The following is a 22,113-nucleotide window of genomic DNA, read 5'->3' on the forward strand; positions in this document are numbered from 1 at the left end:
TGGGCTCCTGGCAGGCTGCTTGGTTGTTTTCCCAACTGCTCTCCCTGATCCTGTTGCATTCCCTCTCTCGCAGAGCCCAAAAAGGATGTGAACTTTGGAATGGGGTCTGTTAGCAGGCTGTGGACTCAGTGCATGTGTGAGACTGTTGCTGAATAACAGGAGGACTGGTTAATCGCTGCGGGCAGCCTTTCTGTCTGGCTGCAGGGCACCAGCCTTGCCTGGGCCCTTCACCATGTTCCTCCTGCTCCCCTTTGACAGCCTGGTTGTTAATCTCTTGGGGATTTCCATAACTGTCCTCTTCACTCTGCTTCTGGTTTTCATCATTGTGCCAGCAATTTTTGGAGTCTCCTTTGGCATCCGCAAGGTTTACATGAAAACATTATTAAAGATTTTTCAGGTAAGTCATGTTTTCAGAATTTTCTCTGTGTTTACAGGGGTCTTGTCAAGCGTGGTCATGCTAGGAAGAGAGGCTTTTGGCCCTCAGCAGAGCATTGCAGATGACTGGGGTGGGAGGTTGGTTTGTTGGTGACATGTGCTGGTGCCAGATGACCTCTTTGGGTCATCTCAGCCAAATGCAGTTTACTAGACCTCTGTTCGTGGGCTGTTTTCTCCCTGTAATTAATCCAGTAAGTCTTCAAGTATAGTGTGGCCCATAAGTATGCAGTAGTACAGTAGGATCTGTAGGTGTGCTGAGAGAAGCTGTGCGCTTGGATGGGTTAATGTCCCAGGCAAGGCAGAGTGCTGTTGCAGTTCAATGTGGAAAGAAGCCAAAAGGGGTGTAGGGTGTAATGGGGAAGGACAAGGCTGCAGTCAGCAGGCTGCTCCTCCAGCACGTGTTTGGATGAAGCAAAAGCAGGAGGTAAGGCAGGACTTTCTGTACTGCAAGCCCCGAGTGGTCTGGCACAACCCAGAGCTCTCAAAACCCTTCTGTCCCCGAGGGCTGGCTGCTTATCTGCTGAGCCCAGCAGCCATGTCTGGACCTGCAGCCTCTGAGAACGACCAGCAGCCCTTGCTGACCCTCTTGGCACAGAGAGGCCAAGTGGAATTTTCCAACTTGGGGTCACGCTGTTCCCTTGCCTGCCGTTGGCAGATGAATTTTATGGGCTGTCTCACAGCCAACACCTCTCCTTGAAGCAAGTCCCTGGTGAGACCAGAATTTTTGCCAAACTCCTAGTAGATAAAGCCTACACCAACCTACCCTGGCAGCCTGAGCAAAAGGAAAAGGGATGCCCTGTGCTCAATAGGGAGGTTTTAGGCTCTTAAATGTGGAGTTCAAGCTGCTAAAGGATTTATGGTATAGCAACTGCTGTTTGAACAGGACTGGTCTTCCCCAGGAGTATCTCTGTACTGGCTGGCTTGGGAAGGCAGCCCTGGAGCTTGCAATGTTCAGCTCTTTAAACTCTGAGTCCTCCCAAACCCTGAGGTGTGAATGGGAAGACCTTGGGCTTTGTGGGGTGCTTCGTTGACACAGATGTCTGAAGAGCTGACTTCAGATTTAGTGACTGAACTGGGAAAAAAAATTAATAAGAAGTTTGGTTTATCTGAAATGGAACTTTTCACCTTGTTTTCTTTTTTTTCTTTCTTCAATTCAGGAACGTTTAATCTCAACACCTATTTTGGTGTTTAATTTTGAAACTATTTTTCTGGAAAGACTTTGAAGTCTATTTCAGCTTTTATCAAAGAATCTTTGTGGCGAGAGAGAGGAGCACTCTGGCAGAACTGCTCACAGATTTGGTGGAAAATTCACTCACTAGGTTTGGTCATTCAGAATTGTATTTTTGGGGAGCGTTATTCACCCGAAAGGTTTTCCCAGCTCTAAAGGCCGGTGTTGCGAACCTAGCCCAGAGGAGCAGCGCTCGAGCCTGGCAACCTGTGGGACACAGCCAGAGCTGCGGGGCCCGGGGTGGCAGCTGCACATCTCTGTCGGTGGTGAGGGAGAGACTTGCCTGGTGCTTCCCAGGGGGGAGTCTGGGTTTTCTGCTACTGCAGTCAGGATAGAGATGTGCTGGGCTTGTGAGGAATGCCTTCTCCATAGGCTGCCCAGCTCCTGCTGGGTCAGAGCTCCTCTTCTGACTTCTCCTGGGATGGCACTGTCTAGACAATCTTCTGTAATCCTGCAGTTCCTTCTGCTGGCAGAGGAGGCTGCTAGATGAGCCGGACACTCCATATGCAATTAACATTCCCACATCGCTGCCTCTTCATCTGATGCTGGCATGGGCTGAGACGGGGATGCCAGGAGCTCCCAGCAGCTTCCCCTTCTTCACAGATCCCTGGTGGAGCAGGCTGGCTTGGAGCAATAAGCGTGTTGTACACAAGTCCTCCTAACAAGCTTGTTCTCCTAACAAGAGTGTGAGGGTGAGAGGGTTGCCTGGAGGGCAGGCAGGAAGACCGGCCAGAAATCCAGCTTGCAGTTTTTACTGGAGCCTTTGAGAATTAGATGAGAGAGATTTCTGCGGATAACAGGTAGTCTGGGCATGGGATTTGGCAGCCAGCTGCCAGGGAGCTGTCTGAGGGTGCTTGCTGCTGCTGGTTTGGACTGCCTGGTGGAGCTGAGAAGCAGCAGCAGCTGCTAGCTGAGTCAGGGAGGGAAGGATCCCATCCTGTCATCAGCCTGATGTTCTTAGCAGCAGCCTGAAAACACAGTCCAAGCTTTGAGCTTGGAAGAAATGAGGGTTGAAAAATAGCACTGGTCCCATGATGGGCTTCCTGCGCTGTGATGCGGACCACCCCAGCAGGATGCACGGTCCACCCAGAAGTTGTGGAGTGGCAACCACATGCCAGGTGCAACAGGGCCTACAGGACACAGAGGCTGCAGAAAATCTTGCTGTGCCATCTTGCTACTGAGCACTCTTCTTCCCTCTGGCACTCCCTGCTTCCCGCTGGGGCTCTGCTGTGGAGAGTGGCACACAAATGTGTGCACATCATGGCTGTCCTGTGCCTGTGCTAGTCACCTCCCCGTCAGTCCTCTTGTCCCATTGCAGGCAGACCTCTGCTGTAAAATGTTCCTCCCAGGCCAGTCTCTGCTTCCACCTCGGTTCAGTTGTGTTCATCACTCTTTCAGTTCTGTACAGAAGCCTCCTGCTTTAGCCCCATCTTCTCCCCTTAACCATGGTCTTCCCTGGAAGTCGACTGTAAAACAAGGGTAGTATGAAGTGGAGCTACCGGCCCTGCGAATCTTGCTTGTCGTGTGTCTCTTGCAGTGGGCGACACTGAGAATAGAGCGTGGTGCCAAGGAGAAGAACCATCCATTATACAAGCCCTATGTCAATGGTAAGATCCTGCCCTGCGTGGGTACGTATGAAGTTCAAAATTCTTTATGGGAGATGGGGTAAATGTGCTGTCTCTGAGCAGCTGAGGTATGCTGGGAAGCCTTTTCCATGTAGATGGATTAGAGGGAGATACGGAGAGGTCCATTTCGTGAGGAAGGGGAGGGAAGCACCCAGGGAGTCCCTCATTTCTCTATAGTTGGGAGGACTAGTTTATGCCTGTCTGGACTGGAGAAAGGAAGGGGGCCCTGTGGAGGGCAGGCGAGTAAGGACCCTGGTTCTCAGCTCTCTTTGAGTGGGCAAGTTGCACTTTGCTCAGAGCTGCCTGCTGCATGTTGCAGGTATCATTGCAAAGGATCCAACATCACTGGAAGAGGAGATCAAGGAGATCCGCCGGAGTGGCAGTGGCAAAGCCCTGGACACCCCTGAGTTTGAGCTCTCAGACATCTTCTATTTCTGCCGCAAAGGCATCGAGACCATCATGGATGATGAAGTGACCAAGAGGTTCTCAGCTGAAGAGCTGGAGTCCTGGAACCTGCTCAGCAGGACCAACTACAACTTCCAGTATATCAGCCTGCGCCTCACTGTACTCTGGGGACTGGGTGTGCTCATCCGCTACTGCTTCCTTCTGCCCCTCAGGTGAGTGCTGCTGTGGGAACCTGCCTGCCGAGGGGTTGCTGGTGGCCTGTTCCCACTGCAGCAAGGGCAACTGGTCTCCAAGCCCCTTGGACCCTGTTCAACGTGATCAGGAGAGACAGGCTAATTGATGAGTAGGGTCTGTGGCCTGGTTTTGCTAGCATGTAGTTCCCTCTTTCTGCAGGGTAGCCCTGGCGTTTACTGGCATCAGCTTGTTGGTGACTGGTACTACAGTGGTGGGATATTTGCCAAATGGAAGGTGAGTTGGTCTTTGAGGGAAGAGGGGATGGGGAGCCCCTGGTGCAGTTTGAGACCTGATAATCCTGAAGCTTTCCTGCAAGGCCTGTCTGTTCTGCCTGCTGCAGACGAGGCAGGTGGTCCTGGCGTCTGTAGCCTCTCAGGAACAGACACCCTCTAATTTTAAACAAAGGGCCTAGATGTAAGCACTAAGCCCGTGGCAGAGCGCTCAACCCTGGGCTCTGAAAGGAGTAAGAACAGAAAAGAGCAAAGGCCAAAGTTTGGTTCTCATGAGTTAAGAATCAGCGGTCATAAGCTGATGGCAAAACCTAGGACAAGACATGTTTCTATGGGAGAAATGTGAAGTCTTGGTTGGGTCTCATGGCCTGGGGCAGCTGGGCTGAGAGGCACCGTTACAGGGGAGATTGTAGAACTAGGGGGTGATGGTCTCTGTCCTGGGCTGCAGGTGTAAGGAGTTCCTGAGCAAGCACGTCCACCTGATGTGTTACCGGATCTGTGTGCGTGCCCTCACAGCCATCATCACCTACCATGACCGGTAAGGAGGCACTGTCTGCTGCAGGGTGTCCCTTCCCACTGGCTGCTACATGCCATGCCTCTTGCAGGCCTCACACTTGGTTCCTCTGTCCCCATCTGTACCTTTGTTTTGCATTTAGAGAAAACAGACCCCGAAATGGAGGCATCTGCGTGGCCAATCACACATCTCCCATTGATGTGATCATCCTGGCCAGTGATGGCTACTATGCGATGGTAAGGTCTGCACCTCAGCCCCAGCTCTGCCTGCCAGGGCCTGGCCACATGTGTGGTGGGAGCAGCCAGTATATTGCATGGGACAAGGAGCAGGCAGCGAGAGGCTTTTGAGCATGCAGAACTACTTTTCCCTGCATGACATCACAGGGCACTCTCAGACCCTGTGCACAGATACGCTGTTGTGCGTGGCTTTCCAGCAAGCTTGGCCTGGGACTAGGAGCACCAGGGGTCTCTGGGCACTGCTTTGCAAGTAGAGCTCTGGGCTTTGCTATTCATGGCAGAGAAAAGCACTTCCCCAGCTGGATCTCCTGCAACGTGGAAAGCACTTGGGGCTTGCTACATCTGTCCTTCCAGTCAGAGCCTGGGACTTTTCCTCTCAGCCTTTCCAGGGCAGGGGTAGAAGGATGAACCTCAACTTGTCTGTGAAGCTAGGAGCTGCCTCGGCCTTCCACATGTCCTCAGGTCTTGTAACTTGTGTATTCTTGCCCTGTTCAGGTGGGTCAGATCCATGGAGGGCTCATGGGTGTGATACAGAGAGCCATGGTGAAAGCTTGCCCCCACGTCTGGTTTGAACGTTCTGAGGTCAAAGATCGTCACCTCGTCGCCAAAAGGTGTGGCAGTTGCTAGGGGGAGGTCTGCAGGGGGAGGTCTGGAGGCTGGAAAAGGAGGGGAGGCTGCCTGCTTCCCTTGGGTGAGGACGCTGCCTTGCCTTGTGGGTGTTGGGAGACTGTGCCACTATTGCTGGCACCCAGATAGTCCCCAGCGACTGCAGGATAAAGTCTGTATGCTGTGTGGATTGCTAGTGATAGCTTCTGTGCCCCATGCTAATTGGTGACACTCTTCTGTTTAGGCTCACGGAGCATGTCCAGGACAAGAGCAAACTGCCTATTCTCATCTTTCCAGAAGGTGAGTTGTGGAGCAAGGCCAGACAAGCACCTGGTGGAGAGGGCACCCTGGGACGGCACCGCATCTCTGTTCCTTCCCTTCTTATGCAGCCAAGGGCCTTGAGACCCTTCAGTGAGACAAAGGGGACATTGCATCTTTAGAGCTGACTGAACCCAGAATGTGGAAGTCAGATATATGATGTCCCGGTGACACATCCTGTGCACACAGAGAGCAGGGTTTGGAGTGCGTGTTAGGGGGCAGTTGCTGGGTGCCTGTGGCCTAGCTGTTAGGTGTATGGCTTAGACTTCTGAACTGACTTGCAAAGGGAAGTTGAGAAGATTGTGCTTCCCTCTTACAGGAACCTGCATCAACAACACGTCTGTGATGATGTTCAAAAAGGGGAGCTTTGAAATTGGAGCCACAGTTTATCCTGTAGCCATCAAGGTATGAGAAGGCAAACATTCTTACAGCACAAGGAGCTCTCAGCGTGAGAATCTTGGCACTGCTGGGTGAACAGCTTGGTCTGAGGGCATGGGGAAGCTGAGGTCACTCCGTGTAGTGCTCTGGGAGGGCTGGCCTGTAGCTGGGCTTGGGGTGGAACTTGGAGCCTCGGGGAGGGTGCAACCACTGCCTGACTTTCATGAGCTCTTCTGCCTCTGTAGTATGACCCGCAGTTTGGAGATGCCTTCTGGAACAGCAGCAAGTATGGCATGGTAACCTACCTCCTTAGGATGATGACCAGCTGGGCCATTGTCTGCAGTGTCTGGTACTTGCCCCCAATGACCAGGCAGGTAAGTAAGGTGAACCTGGCCTGTCTGATCTGCTACTTGTTTGGCCCTTTGCTCCTGCTGAACAGTGTTATTTTGCCACAGCCCAAAGAGGACGCTGTCCAGTTTGCCAATCGAGTGAAGTCAGCCATTGCCAGGCAGGGGGGCCTTGTGGATCTGCTCTGGTGAGTCCAGGCAGGCTTTTCTCTTCCTGGTGCCAGGGTTCCTTGTTCCTGGGTCCTGGTGTGTGCTTGTGGGCTGTAGAGCTAAGTTTGTGTCTTGTGTTGGGCAGAGTAGGCCTATGGAGAAATGGAGATACATCTTGCCTGTGACCTCCAAAACTGCTCTTCTGTAGCAGGGACCAAAGTCTTTGCTTCTGCTGGGTGTGTTGGGCCCCAGGGCTTCATTCTGTGATTCCAGCTTGCACTGGGATGCCCTGGTTCTGACTTGATGCTGCTCAGCAAAGTGGGTTGGGCTTGGGAACTTCCTCTTTCAGGCACTGAGATCTTCAGAGCCTGGGAGGCAGAGGGACTCTACAGGCAGTCTGCTTGTAGTGGTATCAGAGCAGCTCACACTGCTGTGATGAGCCCAGTGCGGGGCCATGGGTGCAGCTCCTGGCAGAGAAAGCTGTGAAAGTAACTCCCCTTGGGGACAGCTGGTCTGCAGTGTGCCCTGGCAACATAAGGAACAAGTGTAGCTGTCCGGCTGTTGCGGGAGCTCTGACCTGCCCTGAGCAGCCCCAGATGAAGTTTCAGACAGTGCATGCCTGCAGCTCCTCTGATGATATGACTCTCCCCAGGGATGGAGGACTGAAGAGGGAGAAGGTGAAAGATGCATTCAAGGAGGAGCAACAGAAACTCTACAGCAAAATGATTGTAGGCAACCATGAAGACCGGAGCCGCTCCTGAGCCCTCTGCCTCCAGCACTGTTACTGGGCCTGGCCAGAGCCCTCTGCCTCCAGCACGAGCCAGGGCTTGTCTGAAGCAACTCCAAATCTTTGGACTTTGGCTACTCCAGAGCTGCTTGGACTTGCTCCTTCATCCTCTGGCTGCTCTTTCCCGGAGGCACTATTACTGCCGAGAGTCTTTAGGCCCTGGGCAGCTCTTGGCAAAGATGCCTTCTTGTTACTGTTACAGTGAAGCCTCTTGCAGGGGCAATATTAAATGAAACACTTATGGTGTCATATGCTTCCATATGGTGTTTACAGGCCCAGGGGGAGGACTGGTATGTTGATGTGCATGTGTGTCAGTCACAAGTCTCCCACAGCACAGAAGCTGGTGAGCTGCACTGAAATTAACTGCATTGACAACCAAAGGAGCCTTCATGAGCCTGTGCCTCTCCTGTCTGCGGCATAAACCCGTTAGGAGCAGTATGTGGTCTCTCAGGCCATTTCCAGCTTTACTTCCAGAAGGAGAAACCTTTTTCCTTTTGCCACCCTCCTGTCATAGCCTGACCCAGACCATTGCTTCTCCAGCATCTGAGTAACAGCCTCTTTGCTGGGGTTCCTCAAGCGGTAAGGATCAGCCTCCTTGGAAGCCTCCTCCATCCCCTGGAACTGCAAGTTGCCAGGCAGTTGTCACTGGTGTGGTAGGTGGGGCTCTTGAGGAATCCGTATGTGCGATGGTGGGAGCCCAGGGTGGGTAGGAGAGTCTGAGACGCCGTGGCTGGGGCAGGGGATCCCCTTTGAAATGTCTCCTGAGGGAAACGGTGGGATCTGATCTTGTTACGCACCAACATGCACATATATAATCTCAGCTTGTTGCAAGGAAGCTGAAATCTTGTGCTGGAGGTGGTACACCTTTCCCTGTCAGCTCTGCAAGTGTATTATTCAGTAAAACAACTTGCATTTGAGCATTCATCCCGTGTACTTTCCAATTTTCCTGATGTTCCCACAAATTTTAGCACTTTCATTGGGTCCTCTGCCTGCTTGTATAAGCAAATGCTGCTTCACTGCTACCTGCAGAAGCCTGCTTGCATTTTCTAGAACACTCGAGAAGGCAATACTTAAGTGCCTCCTTTGTACCCAAGTGTTGTTTGTTGGGGGACGGCATCTGCTACCCCCCAGGTCAGGACAGCTATTCTGTGTAAGTGTGCTTAAATTTGACTTTCCCTGCACTAGCTACCAACACCGATTCAAGGTAGTTTACTTCCTGCTTGGTTTTGTTTGGGTGAAACACCATTATATCAAGAAAGAGAGACAGAAAAGAAAGCAACAGAGAGAAAGAGAGTCCAGAAGCTCCCCTAAGCTTTCCCAAGAGACATAATGCACATACCCTCACTTCTCTTATTCAGTTCTGTGCGGCCTCCCTGCTTCACGTTAGTGGCTTCAAAACCCTTCTTTGGGTCAGTTTGGTCGTCTTTACCTGCGCACAGACAACGTGCGAGCAGGGTATGCACAACTTGTCCTCAGAGTTGAGGAACCCCATTTTCCATGGCGTGCCGTTTTCCACCTACCCCAGGACCGTCCACTTACACACAAACAAACTAAACTGTTCCCAGTACGATACCTGAGAGGGGACAGTCTTCCTTACTCACAGTGATGTAAAGCTACACTTAATAGCGTACGCTCTGGTAACGTACAGTTATGGGAAATATTTCTATACTGAACTGATTTACCTTTGCTTCTTGTATTGCTGAAAATATGATCTTTATAAATATACACATACAGACACATTACCTACACAAACATGGCATTCAGTTATCGGTGATCTGTTGCACACGATCACCGTTAACATCCAGCCTCTCCAAGAGAAACCAGGCTGTTCCTGTGTGGATTCGGAGGCACCCTTATTGGCCCCATGCTTTTCACTGTTACCCCAATTTCTTATTCTTCTCTTCTGCTCAACTTCAGCTATGGCAATTGATCTAGGGGGAAAAACAGAAAGAGAAGCAAAGCCTGGTATCTTTTCTTTTCCACCTAAGATAACAAAACAAAAGCAGCTGGAGCCAAGCAGGAGGTAGTTAACATCTACAGGGTTGAAGTGTGTTGCTTACGCTCCTGGGCTGCCAACAGAAGACAAAACAGCTGCTCATTACTAAGAGATATTGCAGTCACCTGGGCTAGGACCCCTCCTTCATTTGGAGTTTGTTAGGGCAGTAAGGGTCTATTCACCAGCATTTTGGTTTACTTGTTTCACCCAACTTATTAGGTACAGCACCTATCACCAGTTCACCAAGCCTCCATCCGTGTCTGTTAACTGATGGGGCTGTTGCTTTGCTACATTAAAAAAAAAAAAAAAAAAAAGAAAAGAAAAGAAAAGCACAACCCTTATCTCCTTGGCAGTTGTTACATTTATGCAGAGTTTTTGACCATCATCTTTTAGTTGTATAAGAAGTGCTGGGTATAGCATATGCCTTGTGGGAGTTGTTAACCTGTAGCATGGTGAAGCTTCAGTTACCAAGCAGGCATGTGTAACCCTGTAGTACTTGCCTATACCATTTAATCATAACATTTTACGAGCTGTATTTGCTCCACTTCCTGCTTGAGTCACATGCTTGCCCAAAAAGCTATTGCTGACCTCCATGGCAGCCTCTGGCTGGGGCAGTGGCCTGATCCGGCCCCAGTTTTGCCTGACTGAGCTTTGCTGCTCTGGCCCCAAAGCTTTTCCCTTGCTCAGGGGGCCGTTTGGACTGAGCCCCCCCGCACCGTGCCGTGGGCTGGCCGGCTCTGGAGGGTGCCCCGGCCCCAGAGAGCTGTGGGGTGCCCAGGCAGTGCCGCACTCGCTGGGTCCGTGGGTGCCCCTTCCCCATGTGCTGAGCTGCAGCAGGGGACACAGCACTGGGCTGGGGATGTGGGCATCGCTGCCTGCCTGTCCCCCCGGTCTGGGCAGGGTCTCCAGGCTCTCCTTCGCCTTTCCCCAGCAGCAGCGTGCTCCCGAGCACTCACCCACACCCTTCCCGTCCTCCAGGGCTGTGCACCCAGAGCTCTCGTCTCTGCTGGGGGTGCGGGCATTGACGTCAGGCCCCACAAACACCGCTCCACAGCCCCTGCGAGCGTGGGCAGGGGCTCCCCAGGGCAGGCCTCGCGCACGCAGCGTGCCTGCAGCAGCACCCCAGGCGCTTGGACCGTGCTGCGGGTGCCCACAAGGCTGCTGCCCACAGCTTGCTCCCCCTTGTCACGGGTGCCGTGGTGATGTGCAGGAATGTGCCCCTGCCTGCCTCCCCAGCTCTGCGGGACCGCCAACCGCCCCGCTGTGCTCGGGCCCCATCCCCGGCAGCCCCGCTGCTGCCGGGATGCTCCGCAGCAGGCAGGGAGCTGGCTGGACAGGTTAGGAGGCACACATCCATCTCGCCTCGGCTCACCCTCCCCATACCCCCAGTCAATATGTCTCTCTCCGATGGGAAAGTTAATAAATTTAGCTCTAGATTAAAAGTATCGATCATTTCATTTGTAAGCGATAAATAACTGGGGGGAGCGCTGGGCGGCCCATGGGGTAGGGGCTGCTGGCTCTGGCTGCAGCAGCCATGCAGCCCGCTGGGGCTGGGGGCCCTCATATGCATTCTGCCCAGATGCTGGCATTGATTTGCTATTAGTCTCCCCGCACCACCCAGTAGCACATCATTCCCAGAGCCGCTATTAATGGCCTTTTGATAAATAATCACTTGTAAGTCAATAAATTTTTATTAAACAGTGTGGCGCTTTGATTTATGAAAATCTGACGGGGTTTGTCTGGGAGAAAAGGGATGCAGAATTGAAGCGGAGCTGCTATCCATCTGCCTGCCAGGCCGCCCTGCCTGCGCTCACACCCACATGCCCCCCCGGAGCGGCCGGCCCCAAGCTCTGCCGCGTGCTTGGCGGAGCCCTGCCCTTATGGCCCGGGGCTGCCCAGCCCCAGGCAGGCCCCGCGGGCTGGCCAGGCTCCGGGCTCCCTGTCGAGACCCCAGCGCTGGTGGGGGACCGCTCTGCTGCAAGCCACAGCAGCAAGTGGCCAGTGCCATCTGCGTGGGAAGCGGGACCGCGGGAGCAGCGGTGGCAGAGCGGGCAGGAGAGGAGGAGGGTGGTCCTGGCCGCTGCCCCGGGGCCCTGCGCGGAGCAGCACTGCTCGGAGCACCCATCCAGCTGCAGGGATGCACGGGGCAGCCAGGCTGCGGCTGCAATTTGTCACTCTCCCCGGCTGCAGCAGGCCCTTTGCCACCTGCTTTATTTGTCTCCCGGCCCTGACGTGGCATCAGACAGGTGTTAAACTACTTAATCACTTTAAAATTGTTTTAATTTTCTGTTTTGTATTGATCTCCACAGCACCAATTAATCAGCTCACTGGACCAGGCAGTTAGTACATTAAAAATTGTCAGCCACGCTGGGCAGCTTAGAAAATGTCAAAAAAATATCCCGACAGCAGCCCCGCACTTCTCCCGTCGTGCGGAGCCTGCTCCTGCTGAGCGCTGGCTCTGCCCACGGACGCTGACGTGGCTCTCCCAGCCCTGCCACAGGGTCGGGGTGTGTGGGGCATGCAGCCTCCGCCCCAGCCCCGCGCACTGAGCTGCCTGTGGGACCTGGCCTCCCACGTCCTTCCGAAGGGTCCATCAGCTCTGCCACCCCCAGAATTTGTCCCATCGAGGCAGCAGAGGGGCTACATATCTGAGTGGGAAGCGTTACGAGCCCCACGCTCACTGTGGAGCTGGACAGGGACCTATGGGGGGAGATCAGTCTCCCCTAAGCCCTGGGAAAGTGCTGCCAAGCGATCAGGGCTCCTTGCAAAGTCCCCCCAGCCCAGCACGTGGTGGAAAGTGACAGATCAGAGAGGACTTAAAACCAAATGCAGGCCTTGGGGCCCGGGCAGGCGGGTTGTGCAGTGATGGTCCGCAGCCCCACGCCACAGCTCCCTACCACAAGGCTGGTGCTTGGGGCTGCTGCAAAGCCCCAGTGCTTTGGGGGCTTTGGCCATACCCAGGGGTGGACTTGGCCACTGGCCTGTCCTCCGATGCTGCCTGCAGCTGCAGGGCAGGGCTGCTTGGGTTGCAGCCCCCAGCACCTCCTCTGTGCCTGTGCCACGCTGCTAATCAGTATATGATGGGTCAGCAGCACCTTATCTCCTATTGATTTCCTCCCAGGACACGGCTGGTCTGTTTGCTCACACCTGGCTGGCACTTGGCTCTCTGCGGAACAACTGCCGAGCTTGCTGGGCCCCAGCAGTATGCCTGTGCCAGCAGGAGTCCCTTTGGCATCCCAAGCCATGGGGGACAGATGGCCCTATGGCACCCACCTTTGGTGTGCAAGGGCTGAGCCATGGGGAGCGGGAGCAGGGGGCATACAGACCCACATGCACACACGTGTGCATGCACAGAGCCCCTGCTGCACAGGGGTGCAGCAGAGTGGGGAGGCCCACCAGGTTGGCAGCAAACACACCAGGGCTATTGATGCCACATCAATCCTGCAGCCCCGACAGGTGAATGGGCTCTCACTCACACTGTTAAGATAAATGATATTTATTTGCTGCTAATAGGTTCCAACAAGAGGCTCCAATGAGTGACTTTTGAACCAGCACCTCTTGCTGCCGGTGCACACCCAAACCGGGGAAAACCCTGGGAAATGTCCCCAGGGCTGCCCCGCTCCTGTGGGCCCTTCCTGCCCCACAGCCGCGGCCCCTTCCCCTGCCTGGCATGCAGACCCTGCCCCATACGTGCTATCCCAGCCCCTTCTCCAGCCCAGCCTCATGGGGACACCCTGGACCGCACACCCACAAAGCAAGCACTGGGACTTGGCTGGGGCTGGGACCTTTATTTCATCAATGCTGACAGCACGCGTGCTGCTCCCAGCCCTGCGAGCCATGGTCCCTGGGCAGGAGCCACCAGGAGGGGGGTGGCAGCCGCCCCATCCCCACAGCCGGGCATCTGCTGGGGGGGGTCACTCCCCCGGCAGGAAGCAGGTGGCCGGGCCGGGCGCCCCATGGCGCAGAGGGGCAGGCTGTGCCGGCACTCAGCCGCTGTGCGTGCCCAAGCCCAGCACCGAGAAGGCTGCGCGGTGCTTCCTCAGCAGCAGCCGGATCTTTTCATCATCTGAGTCAGGGTCCAGGGGCTTGTTGTACTCATCATCCTCGGTCTCAGAAGCCGCCCGTTCTCCACCAGAGCTCCCCGCCCGCTGTGAGGATGAGGAGGGCTCCAGGGCACTCTTCTTCCTCCATTTGGTCCGTCGGTTCTGGAACCAGACCTGCCGCCCCGCAGGACCGGCTCAGTTAGCAGCCACCACGCCACGCGCCCCGTGCCATGCGGGGACCCACACTCACCTTCACCTGGGACTCGGTCATGCCAAGGGAATAGGCCAGCCGTGCTCTCTCCGGACCCGCCAGGTACTTGGTCTGCTCAAAAGTCTTCTCCAGAGCGAAGATCTGGTGCCCCGTGAAGGTTGGGCGCGTGTGCTTTTTCTTGTGGATGCTGTCGGCCAGGTGAGCAGGGGCTGCGGGAGAGGAGGAGGGAGGTGGGTGAGCACCTGGGCTCTCTGCAGTGCACGGCTCTGGGCAGCTCCCCCCTTCTGAACACGGCACCAGCACACCCGCCAGACCTCAGCACCCACAGACTCCCTCTACGCTGCCTCCCCTCCAAATTAAGACCGCATTCTAGCCTCAAGGCTTCAGCCCCATCCCAGGAGGGCTGAGCTGCCCTCTGCGCGGGCCCCACAGAGCCAGAGCCAGGCTGCACACCTCCGACTCGGGGACAGCACTAATTTGTTGTGCTGAGAGGGGAAGGGTCGTTAGCATGACCCCAGAGCCACGCAGCACCGGGAACACGGTGCCCCCATGCCCCACACATTGCGGGATGCATGATGGGAAGGCAGGCAGAGCTGGTCAGCTCGTAGCTGTGCCGGGAGCGGATGGCCAAGCTGCCTGACCTGTCTGCTCCAAGACCATCACCTGGAGAGGGGGGAAGGGAACCGCGGCTGCAGGTGCTGAGCAGCAGCACCCAGCCCCTGGCCCAGAGCCTCACGGGGCTCCCCATGGGACAGTGGGTGCACCCATCCCGCCCACCCTCTGGCACAGCAGCCACATGCTCTGCAATCCCTCTGCCAGCTCTCCACCAGGCAGGCAGTGCTGCCAGCCCAGGGCCGGCCGTCCTGCCTGTCTCTGCCCCGAGCTGGGCCGGGCACTGGCCGGAGGGACGGGGGATCTCCAGGGCAGCGGGCTCTGCCTGTCCTTGCCAGCTGTGGCTTGCCTGGGGGCTAAACAAAGAGTTAAGCTCTGCCATTGGAGCTGCCCCTGCTCTTGAGCCGAAACCTCTGCGGCAGGTTGAGGTCCGGCGGCTCTGGTGCCGGGGCCATTCCCACCGTCCTGGGGCAGCAGGCGGGGTGATCGGCCGGGCCTCGTGCAGGGCAACGGAGAAGACGCGGCCTGGGCGGCTGCCCCGGTGCCAAGGGCTGGCGGCTCTGCGGGGCGCCCGCTGCCTGTGGCGCCCACCCACCCACCGCCCTCCCGCCCCGGCCCCGCTGTACTTACGGCCGCCGCACTGCCGGCCGCCCCGCCAGTCCGGGGCCGCCTCTGCCCAGCAGCTCCGGCCCCGCGGCAGGTACTCGCCGCCGGCCTTGGGGAGGGCCCCCACCTGCGGCCCGTAATAGACGCCCGGGGAGCTCAGTCCGTTAAATCCGCCCGCGTGGGGGTAGCCGGGGAGGAGGCTGCTGCTCGGCGTCGCTGCCGGCCGGCTGAGGATGTCGGAGATGCCGTGGGGGGTGCCAGCGGCCAGCTGGGCGCCGAGCCCGGGAGGGCCCAGCTTGTAGAAGGAGCTCTGCACTGAGTACTGGCAGACGGGTGCCTTGGCCTCGGGGAAGGGGCCCAGCGAGGGGCCATTGAGCAGGAAGGTGCCCGGCAGGTTGGTGTCCATGGCTCCGGCGCCGAGGCGGCCCTCAGAGCCCGGCTCCCCGGGGGTGCGACAGCCGGCCCATCCCCACCAGCCCAGGGGCTACCGGGCCCCGGCGTCCGCCCTGGCCGGCGGGCACCCGCCTGGCCCCGGGACCCCGGCGGGCCGGCCGGGGTGGGGTGGGGTGGGGTGGGGTGAGGGCCGCGTCCTGGGCGGGCAGGCGGCCACGGGCAGGGCCAGGGCGAGCGGCCCCGGCTGACCCCGCCGCGGTGGCACCGGCACCGGCCGCCCGGCTCGGGCTCGGGGCGCGCCAACATTTCTCTGATAAAGCTGAGGGCTATTAGAATACGGGGCCCCCATTGGCCGGGCGGCCGCAGGTGGCGCTCCCATTGGCCGGGCCTCCGGCGGCCGCGGCCGCCATTGGCTGCGCTGCAGGGCCAGCCCGGGATTGGCCCGGCCCAGACAAATCGCGCTTTGAAAGCCGGCGGCGGGGGGACGCGGCGGGCGCTGGACGGCACGGCACGGCGCGGCGCGGCGCTGGACAGAGTGGAGCGGCACGGCGCGGCGCGGCGCTGGACGGAGTGGAGTGGAGTGGAGCGGAGCGGCGCGGACGCTGGACAGTGCGCAGGGACAGGACGGACCGGGCGAGGGCGCGGGGGCGCCACGGGCGCTGGAAGGCGCCGGCCGGGGCCCTCGGCGCGGCCCCGCGGGCGGCGCGGCACGGCACGGCACAGCACAGCAGCGCCGCTGCCCCCGGTGCGGCTGCGAGACCCCCCGCTGACGCCCCCCGCAGCAGCACGGGGCGCCGGTGGCACCGGGGAACGGCTGCTGCCGGATCGGCCCCGAGACCTGCCCGGCGGTGCGCGCGTTTCTGCACCCTTCGGCCTCCCCCACGAACGGCAGAGCACGAACGGCTGCCAGCCCCCAGGACAGCCCCCTGCCCTCCTGGCAACGGGGTAGGGGCAGAGGGGAACCCCACCCGGCCACGCACCCCGGAGCCTCAGTCCCCCCCGCACCCTTGCAAAAGCAGAGATGAGACACGGTCCGTGTTGGTTTCTTTATTAATTCATAGTCTGATAGCTGGTGTACAGGGAAATGATCTATACATCAGGGGCTAAGACAGGGAGATCCAAAAGGCTTGTTTCCATAACAATTAAAAAAAGGAAATAAAAGTAATCTTTAAAACTTCTAAAAAGCTTCTAGTGTGCAGACTGCAGCATTCTCTAGGCTCAATGTCGGGTGCAGCCTCCCCCTACCAGCCCTACGAGCAATCTGAGCGCAAAGCAATGTCACTGCAGGTGCCTGGCACGGTTGCGGCACAGCACATTCCCTAAGGCGTATACAAGGCCAAAGCACAGGACCCACACACAACTCTACAGTGATGCTACGGAGTCAGCTGTCGCCGTGGGTCTAGGAAGGTTATTGTACACAGCAAGGGTGATGGATGGAGAGTCTGTGCCTATATGGCTCAACTTTGGGGTGGGGTGGGGTGGGGAAGGGGTTGCTTTGCTCTCCAAGGCTAAGCTGGGTCATTTGCTTCGCTGCAGCTAGGCTCCTTCCTGACTGCAGGGGAGCCAGGGGCTTTCCCGGCAGATGCGCACCCACTGCGAGACAGGGCAGCCCTGCCAGGGCCACCAGCCTGAAGCTGGAGGTGGGCTTGTTCTGCATGTGGCCACAGAGAGCAAACTCTGGCCCTGTGAAACAGGTCCATGGCCACCTCCAGGGGAAAGAGCAGGGGGTCCCCACACCACTGTGCTACAAAGACCAGGCCCCCACATTGGTTAGGTAAAGGACAGAGTCGGGGACGTGGGACCTACTGCCACTACCTGCATCTGGCCCTCCTGGGGTCAAGTATTGTAGCAGATTCAACCTACTGCACACCTCGGAGTTGCCTGGGCAGCTCTGCCCATCACTGCTCTCCTGCTAGAGCAGCTGGCCCCAGAGCTGCCCGAGCTCCCAGGGTGGCTGCTTGGTCCAGGCTGCTGCAGCAGGGCGTTTCACCTGGCCAAAGTGCAGCCACCAGGGGAGCAGCCCCCCATGTCGCTGGGGTTGGTCCTGGGAGGGTCGGCATCCACAGGGTCCACGGGCTATGCTCATTTGTGCCCTTGCAGGGAGGCCAGGGGACCCTGCAAAGCCCTTGCATGGGGTGTGTAGTGCAGGGCTGCTGGCTCCTGCCAGCTCCTGGCTCATCTCCTGAGCAGATATTGTGCTGAGTAGAGCTAGGCACAACCCCACGTGTGGCACGAGCATCCCCCGCTCTGTCTCACTACCCATCGTCCCTGGCCCCAAGCACCTCAGTGCAGGCCTACAGCTTCACCCCAGCTGGAGCCAACACAAGCTGGGGCTTGCACCATGGATAGGCCCATGGGACTGCACCTGTGGACCCCTCTCTTCAGGCCAGGAAGGGACCGGGCTCAGCTGGAGGGGCACAGGGCAGGGGCAGTCTGCTGCCCTTCTATGCCTATAGCCTCCCAGCTCCATTCACCAGAGCTGCTCACGTACTCGAAAGGTTTTGCCCGTCCTGCGGCCTGAAGAGGTATTTGGGAGCGGAGCTGTTAGTGCTTTGTACATACTGCTAAGAGTGTCCCTAGGGGTTTGCATAGTATTTATTGGTTCATATACACAAGGCTGATTGCTGTACAGTTTACACTTTCAACACAAGCAACGAGCTCAGTGCTCAGCCCAGAGCCCTGCCCTGGCGGGAGACGTTGCACGTGCTGGGGAGAGGAAGGGCAGCCCTGCACCAACCCCTCTGCCCAGGGCAGTTGTGCTCCCTGCAGCCCTCATCTCGCCCACCCCCTGGCAACTGCTGCCCTCCCCATAACCCAACACTCACTGAGAGAGATGAGAAGGAAGTCCAGCAGAGACAGCATGGGCGATGGGGGGTCGAGCCCCTCTCCTTCCATTGTGAGCAGCACCGTGCTGCCCCAGCTTCCCTCTTGCAGCTGGAGCACAGGCATGGGGATGCATTTACACACGTGAACACGCAAGGGTGGAGTCTCCTGCCCTCTCGTTCTCTGCCAGTCCAGCTCTTGCCTCCCAGAGGAGCTGAGAGGATGCCCCTCGTGCGTGCTGCTGTCTCTGGGCTCCTGGCAGCAGCGGGGCAGGGACGGAGGCCCCTCCGTCAGTTTTAAGTACTGTAGCTCATGCGTCTTGCAGTCAGTCAGTCATGCGGATAGGACGATAATTATGTCTCATACAGAAATCATGCCATTAGCCTATAGAAACATGTACAGCCAGCCCTGCTCCCCTCCACTCTCCGTTTTCCTCTCCACTCTTCTCAGGTATGTGTCAGAACGTGTGTGGAGTTCAGTGGTTTGGTGTTGAGGTGAGATCCTGGAGAGACACAGAGAGAGAGAGAGAGAGAGACAGGGTTACCAGGCATTCGTGGTGGCACAGCCAGGAGAAAGGGTGGGGGCAGCCAGGTACGTGGCAGTCCCAGCCCCTTTTGCACCCTGAGCTTGTCCCACATGCACCCATCCTGCCCAGCTACCACAAGACAAGTTTTTGGGGGTGTCAGAGAGACAGCGACAGAGCATCAATAAGTGCCCTGCCTGAAACCAGCAGCAATGGCATAGATAGTATCGGTGCTGTCCCAGCTGCAGAGGGCAGCAACAAGCAGGAGCTGAGCCGAACCAAAGGCAATGTGGCACTGGGAAGGAGCTGGGAGGGCTGCTGTAGGCTCTGGGATAGAGGAGGCCAGCCCTGAGCCCCCAGCCGCGGCTAGGGTGACCGACTGCACCTCACTCTCACAGCAGTGGGTAAGACCCCATACATTCCTAATGCACACCCTGGGCCACTTTCGCACGCTACGGAAAACAGCAAGAGCAAAGCAGCAGGAGCACTGCCCCAGAGAGAGGCAGACCCAAGGACTGTCTGGGGAGTGGGGCAGGCAGTAGGTGTGGGGACACGATCTGCATGAACATGTGTCCACAAGCACAAGCCTCTTGACTGTCATGCACCCACAGAGAGCTCACTAACACAGTGGAGAGAGGAGGGAGAGGGAGGACAGACAGACACAGCCATGCATGTACAGCAGAGGCCAGAGGACCGCCCGCCCCTGCTTGGCAGCCTCCTCCTTGGCTCAGGCGGTGCCCGGCAGGTGGGGAGCACGCCTGCAGCACCTTCCCCCAAGTGCTGCACTGCCAGCCCAGCAGCGAGCGTGCAGAGAACAATGATGCAGCTGGGTCCAAGTGTGCTGTGCCAAGCACCCTGCCTTGAGCCTGGTCTAGTCCCACCCAACAGGGAGGGCAGAGGGTGCAGGGAATGCACAAGACTCAAGGGATGATCCAGCGCTCACGCTGGCGATCAATAGAAGAAATGTCCTGGGCCAAAGACGGGTCCCCTGCCCTCAACCCCTGCAAGCATCGTGTTCCTGCACACCGCCACTCCTGCATCCCTGCTGCCCTGGTGTCCGCCAGCAGCATCCTGCCGTGGCCTGCACCCCCTTTGCTGGCCGCAGGAGCTTCAGCAGACCTCGCTGCCGCCCTCTCGCGCCACGATGCGTGGCTGGCAGCGGCAGCCGCTGGCAGCTCCCAGCAGGAGTGCTGCGAGCAGAGGCAGCAGGCCGTGGCCCAGCAGAACCGACACCCCTCATCTGGCTCACGGCTCTGCCAGTGCCCGGCTGCACCCCGTGGGAAGGGGAGGCAGGGGCACCAGGCTCCAAGGGCTGGTCTCGTCTGCCACAGGGCTGCACAGTCAGTGCTCGTGGATGAAGGGGAGAGCTCTGCTCAGACGCCATGCAAATGCTGTCCACTCCCTGGAGCGGTTTTGGACAACGATCATCCCTCCGCTGTAGCCCAGCATAACCGGGAGTAACAACCCCGTGGCCCTGTCACTGGGGACCATGACCCTGAGTACCCAGGATGCTGTGGCCGCAGCGGAGTGCTGAGCACAGAGGCTGACCCAGCGCCAGCAGCTGGCTGGAGCACTGCTGCAGAGCAGAGCAGGGCGCCCTGTGCCCATTGCACCCAGGCCGTGGGTGCAGGAGCGGGTTAGCAGCAGGGGCACGCCACTGCCCACCCTCAGCATTTTGCTGCAGCACAGCAACCCCTCTCTGCAGGCCGAGAGCTGGGCACAGCCCTGTTACACTTTCCCCAGGAGGATGTGCATGACCAGCAGCTCAGTGCAGGCAGCAGCATGGGGAGCTGGGATAGAAGGAAGAGCAAAGGTGGGGTTACCTCAAAAGAGGCCATTTGAGGGGTCACTGCTTCCCCCTTTTCAGGCTGGCTCGTTTCACTATCTGAGCCCCCATCCTGCCCCCGGAGACCTCCGGTTTCGGGACACGCACTCGCACCTCCTCCTGAGGAAGCCGCAGGGGCAGAAAGCAGGACATCACCCAGGTGAACAGACAGACATACAGAAGAGGACAGGAGAGGGAAAGGCAGAGTCAGTTGGCAGAAGACACTGAGCAAGAAGACTGGTGCAGTGGGCATGAGCTGCCCCTGGAAGCCTTAGAGGGGAAACAGGAGAGGAGAGCAGGGCAGAAGAACGGATAGAGGATGGCAGAGCCCCAGAGCCTGCGAGTCCTGCAGAGGTGGTGCTGGCCCCGGGAAGGGTGCCTGCAAGGCAGGGCTAGCTATAAGCCACACTGTACCTTGGCCCCCAGACCATCCCGGTGCAGGATGGAGTATTTCATTAAGCGATCGTCCTCAGCCTCCAGGTCTTGGGGGTCCTGCAGGGAGCCCTCCAGAATCAGCTCCTCCTGCTCCTGCCTGTCATCCGTGTCACCCAGCTGATGCACCACCTTCCGGATGACCTGTGGAGACCCACGCAGCCGGGCATCACAACTAGCCCCCAGGCACCATGCCTCCCTCTTTGCCCAGTCTGGCCCTGAACCACATGTGGCGTGCAGCCTCTGTCCCACACGCAGGGTCTGTCCAGAGAAGTGCCGTGACCGTAACCGAAGACGGCAGGACGCAGGTGCCCTGCATGGGCCCCTGGGCTGCAGGGAAGAGCAGGGCAGCCGGGCAGAGGGGAGAGGAGAAAGGCCGTGGCATGCCCTTGCCCACACCATGCCCTTGATCACTCACCTTCTTGGTGATGATATTGCCTTGATCATCTGTGAAGTGCTCCTCAGTCACCTGCTCTCCAGGGAGATGAAGGACTTCGTTCCCCTGCAGTGACAGGAGGGACATCAGGGCATTGCAGGGGGGGTGAGGGGAACCCCTTTGCAGGCAGAACAGTACACCTGACACACACCCCACCGCCTCTGTCTCCCACCCTGCGTCGTCCCTTCACTGCTCTCCTCTGCACCTGCCCCGGGGCTGGTCTCTCAGCTCCCTGCTCATTACCTTCACAAGGACGCGCCGGCGGACGACCCTAGTGGAGAGAGCCTCCTCGTCGTCCGCCAGCCCCTGGCTCTCCCCAAGCTCCTTGTCCAGCTCGCGGTGGGCGTGTTTGAGCAGGAAGCGGACAGAGCCCCTGACGATGTGCATGACATTCTGGCAGCTGACCAGGAAGAAGGCCAGCAGCACCAGGGCGATCAGCAACTGGGCCAGGAAAGCCCACATCCCGCCTCAGCGTGCGCAGCTGCGCCTCTGCCCTGTGGGTCTGAGCCCGCTGCTCAGAGCCCGGCCATGCCCTCTGGCTGGGACAGGCAAAGCCCCCGGGGCAGGAGCAGCCCTGCGGGTCTGCAGCCTGCCCGGTGCGGTGCCCTGGCTCTGCAGGAGGACTGCTGTAACCCTAGCTGCCGCAGCCCAGCTGGCTGTGGGCGGCGAGAAGGGAGCAGGCAGGTGGGGCGTCCTTTGCGCTCACAGCTTCTGTCAAAG

The 22,113-nt window shown here is 58.1% G+C and overlaps 3 protein-coding genes across 8 annotated transcripts in view; 1 reads left to right on the top strand and 2 right to left on the bottom strand.

The window, feature by feature from the left end:
- Window positions 1–232: 232 nt before the first annotated feature.
- On the top strand, window positions 233–7,742 carry GPAT4 (glycerol-3-phosphate acyltransferase 4). The gene is made up of 12 exons (XM_072846405.1): window positions 233–397; window positions 3,201–3,270; window positions 3,608–3,905; window positions 4,087–4,161; window positions 4,606–4,695; window positions 4,814–4,907; window positions 5,403–5,518; window positions 5,758–5,813; window positions 6,151–6,236; window positions 6,455–6,583; window positions 6,665–6,744; window positions 7,359–7,742. The coding sequence occupies exons 1-12, from the start codon at window positions 233–235 to the stop codon at window positions 7,465–7,467; spliced, it is 1,368 nt and encodes a 455-aa protein (XP_072702506.1). The 3' UTR covers window positions 7,468–7,742.
- Window positions 7,743–12,966: 5,224 nt separating this feature from the next.
- On the bottom strand, window positions 12,967–15,657 carry NKX6-3 (NK6 homeobox 3). The gene is made up of 3 exons (XM_072846071.1): window positions 14,986–15,657; window positions 13,783–13,952; window positions 12,967–13,706 (listed from the first exon to the last, which is right to left on the bottom strand). The coding sequence occupies exons 1-3, from the start codon at window positions 15,365–15,367 to the stop codon at window positions 13,476–13,478; spliced, it is 783 nt and encodes a 260-aa protein (XP_072702172.1). The 5' UTR covers window positions 15,368–15,657; the 3' UTR covers window positions 12,967–13,475.
- A 729-nt stretch (window positions 15,658–16,386) lies between these two features.
- ANK1 (ankyrin 1) overlaps window positions 16,387–22,113 on the bottom strand; it is a 40,983-nt gene continuing 35,256 nt past the window's right edge. For all 6 annotated transcript variants that reach the window (XM_072845990.1, XM_072845986.1, XM_072845989.1 and 3 more), the window contains 3 exons: window positions 21,376–21,459; window positions 20,940–21,101; window positions 16,387–18,679 (listed from right to left, as the gene is read on the bottom strand). In XM_072845990.1, the coding sequence (XP_072702091.1) occupies window positions 18,653–18,679; window positions 20,940–21,101; window positions 21,376–21,459 (273 nt within the window). In that variant the 3' untranslated portion in view covers window positions 16,387–18,652. The remainder of the gene's footprint in view (window positions 18,680–20,939; window positions 21,102–21,375; window positions 21,460–22,113) is intronic.

This window comes from Ciconia boyciana, chromosome 25, assembly GCF_034638445.1.
Source record: "Ciconia boyciana chromosome 25, ASM3463844v1, whole genome shotgun sequence".
In the NCBI taxonomy this organism is placed as follows: domain Eukaryota; kingdom Metazoa; phylum Chordata; class Aves; order Ciconiiformes; family Ciconiidae; genus Ciconia; species Ciconia boyciana.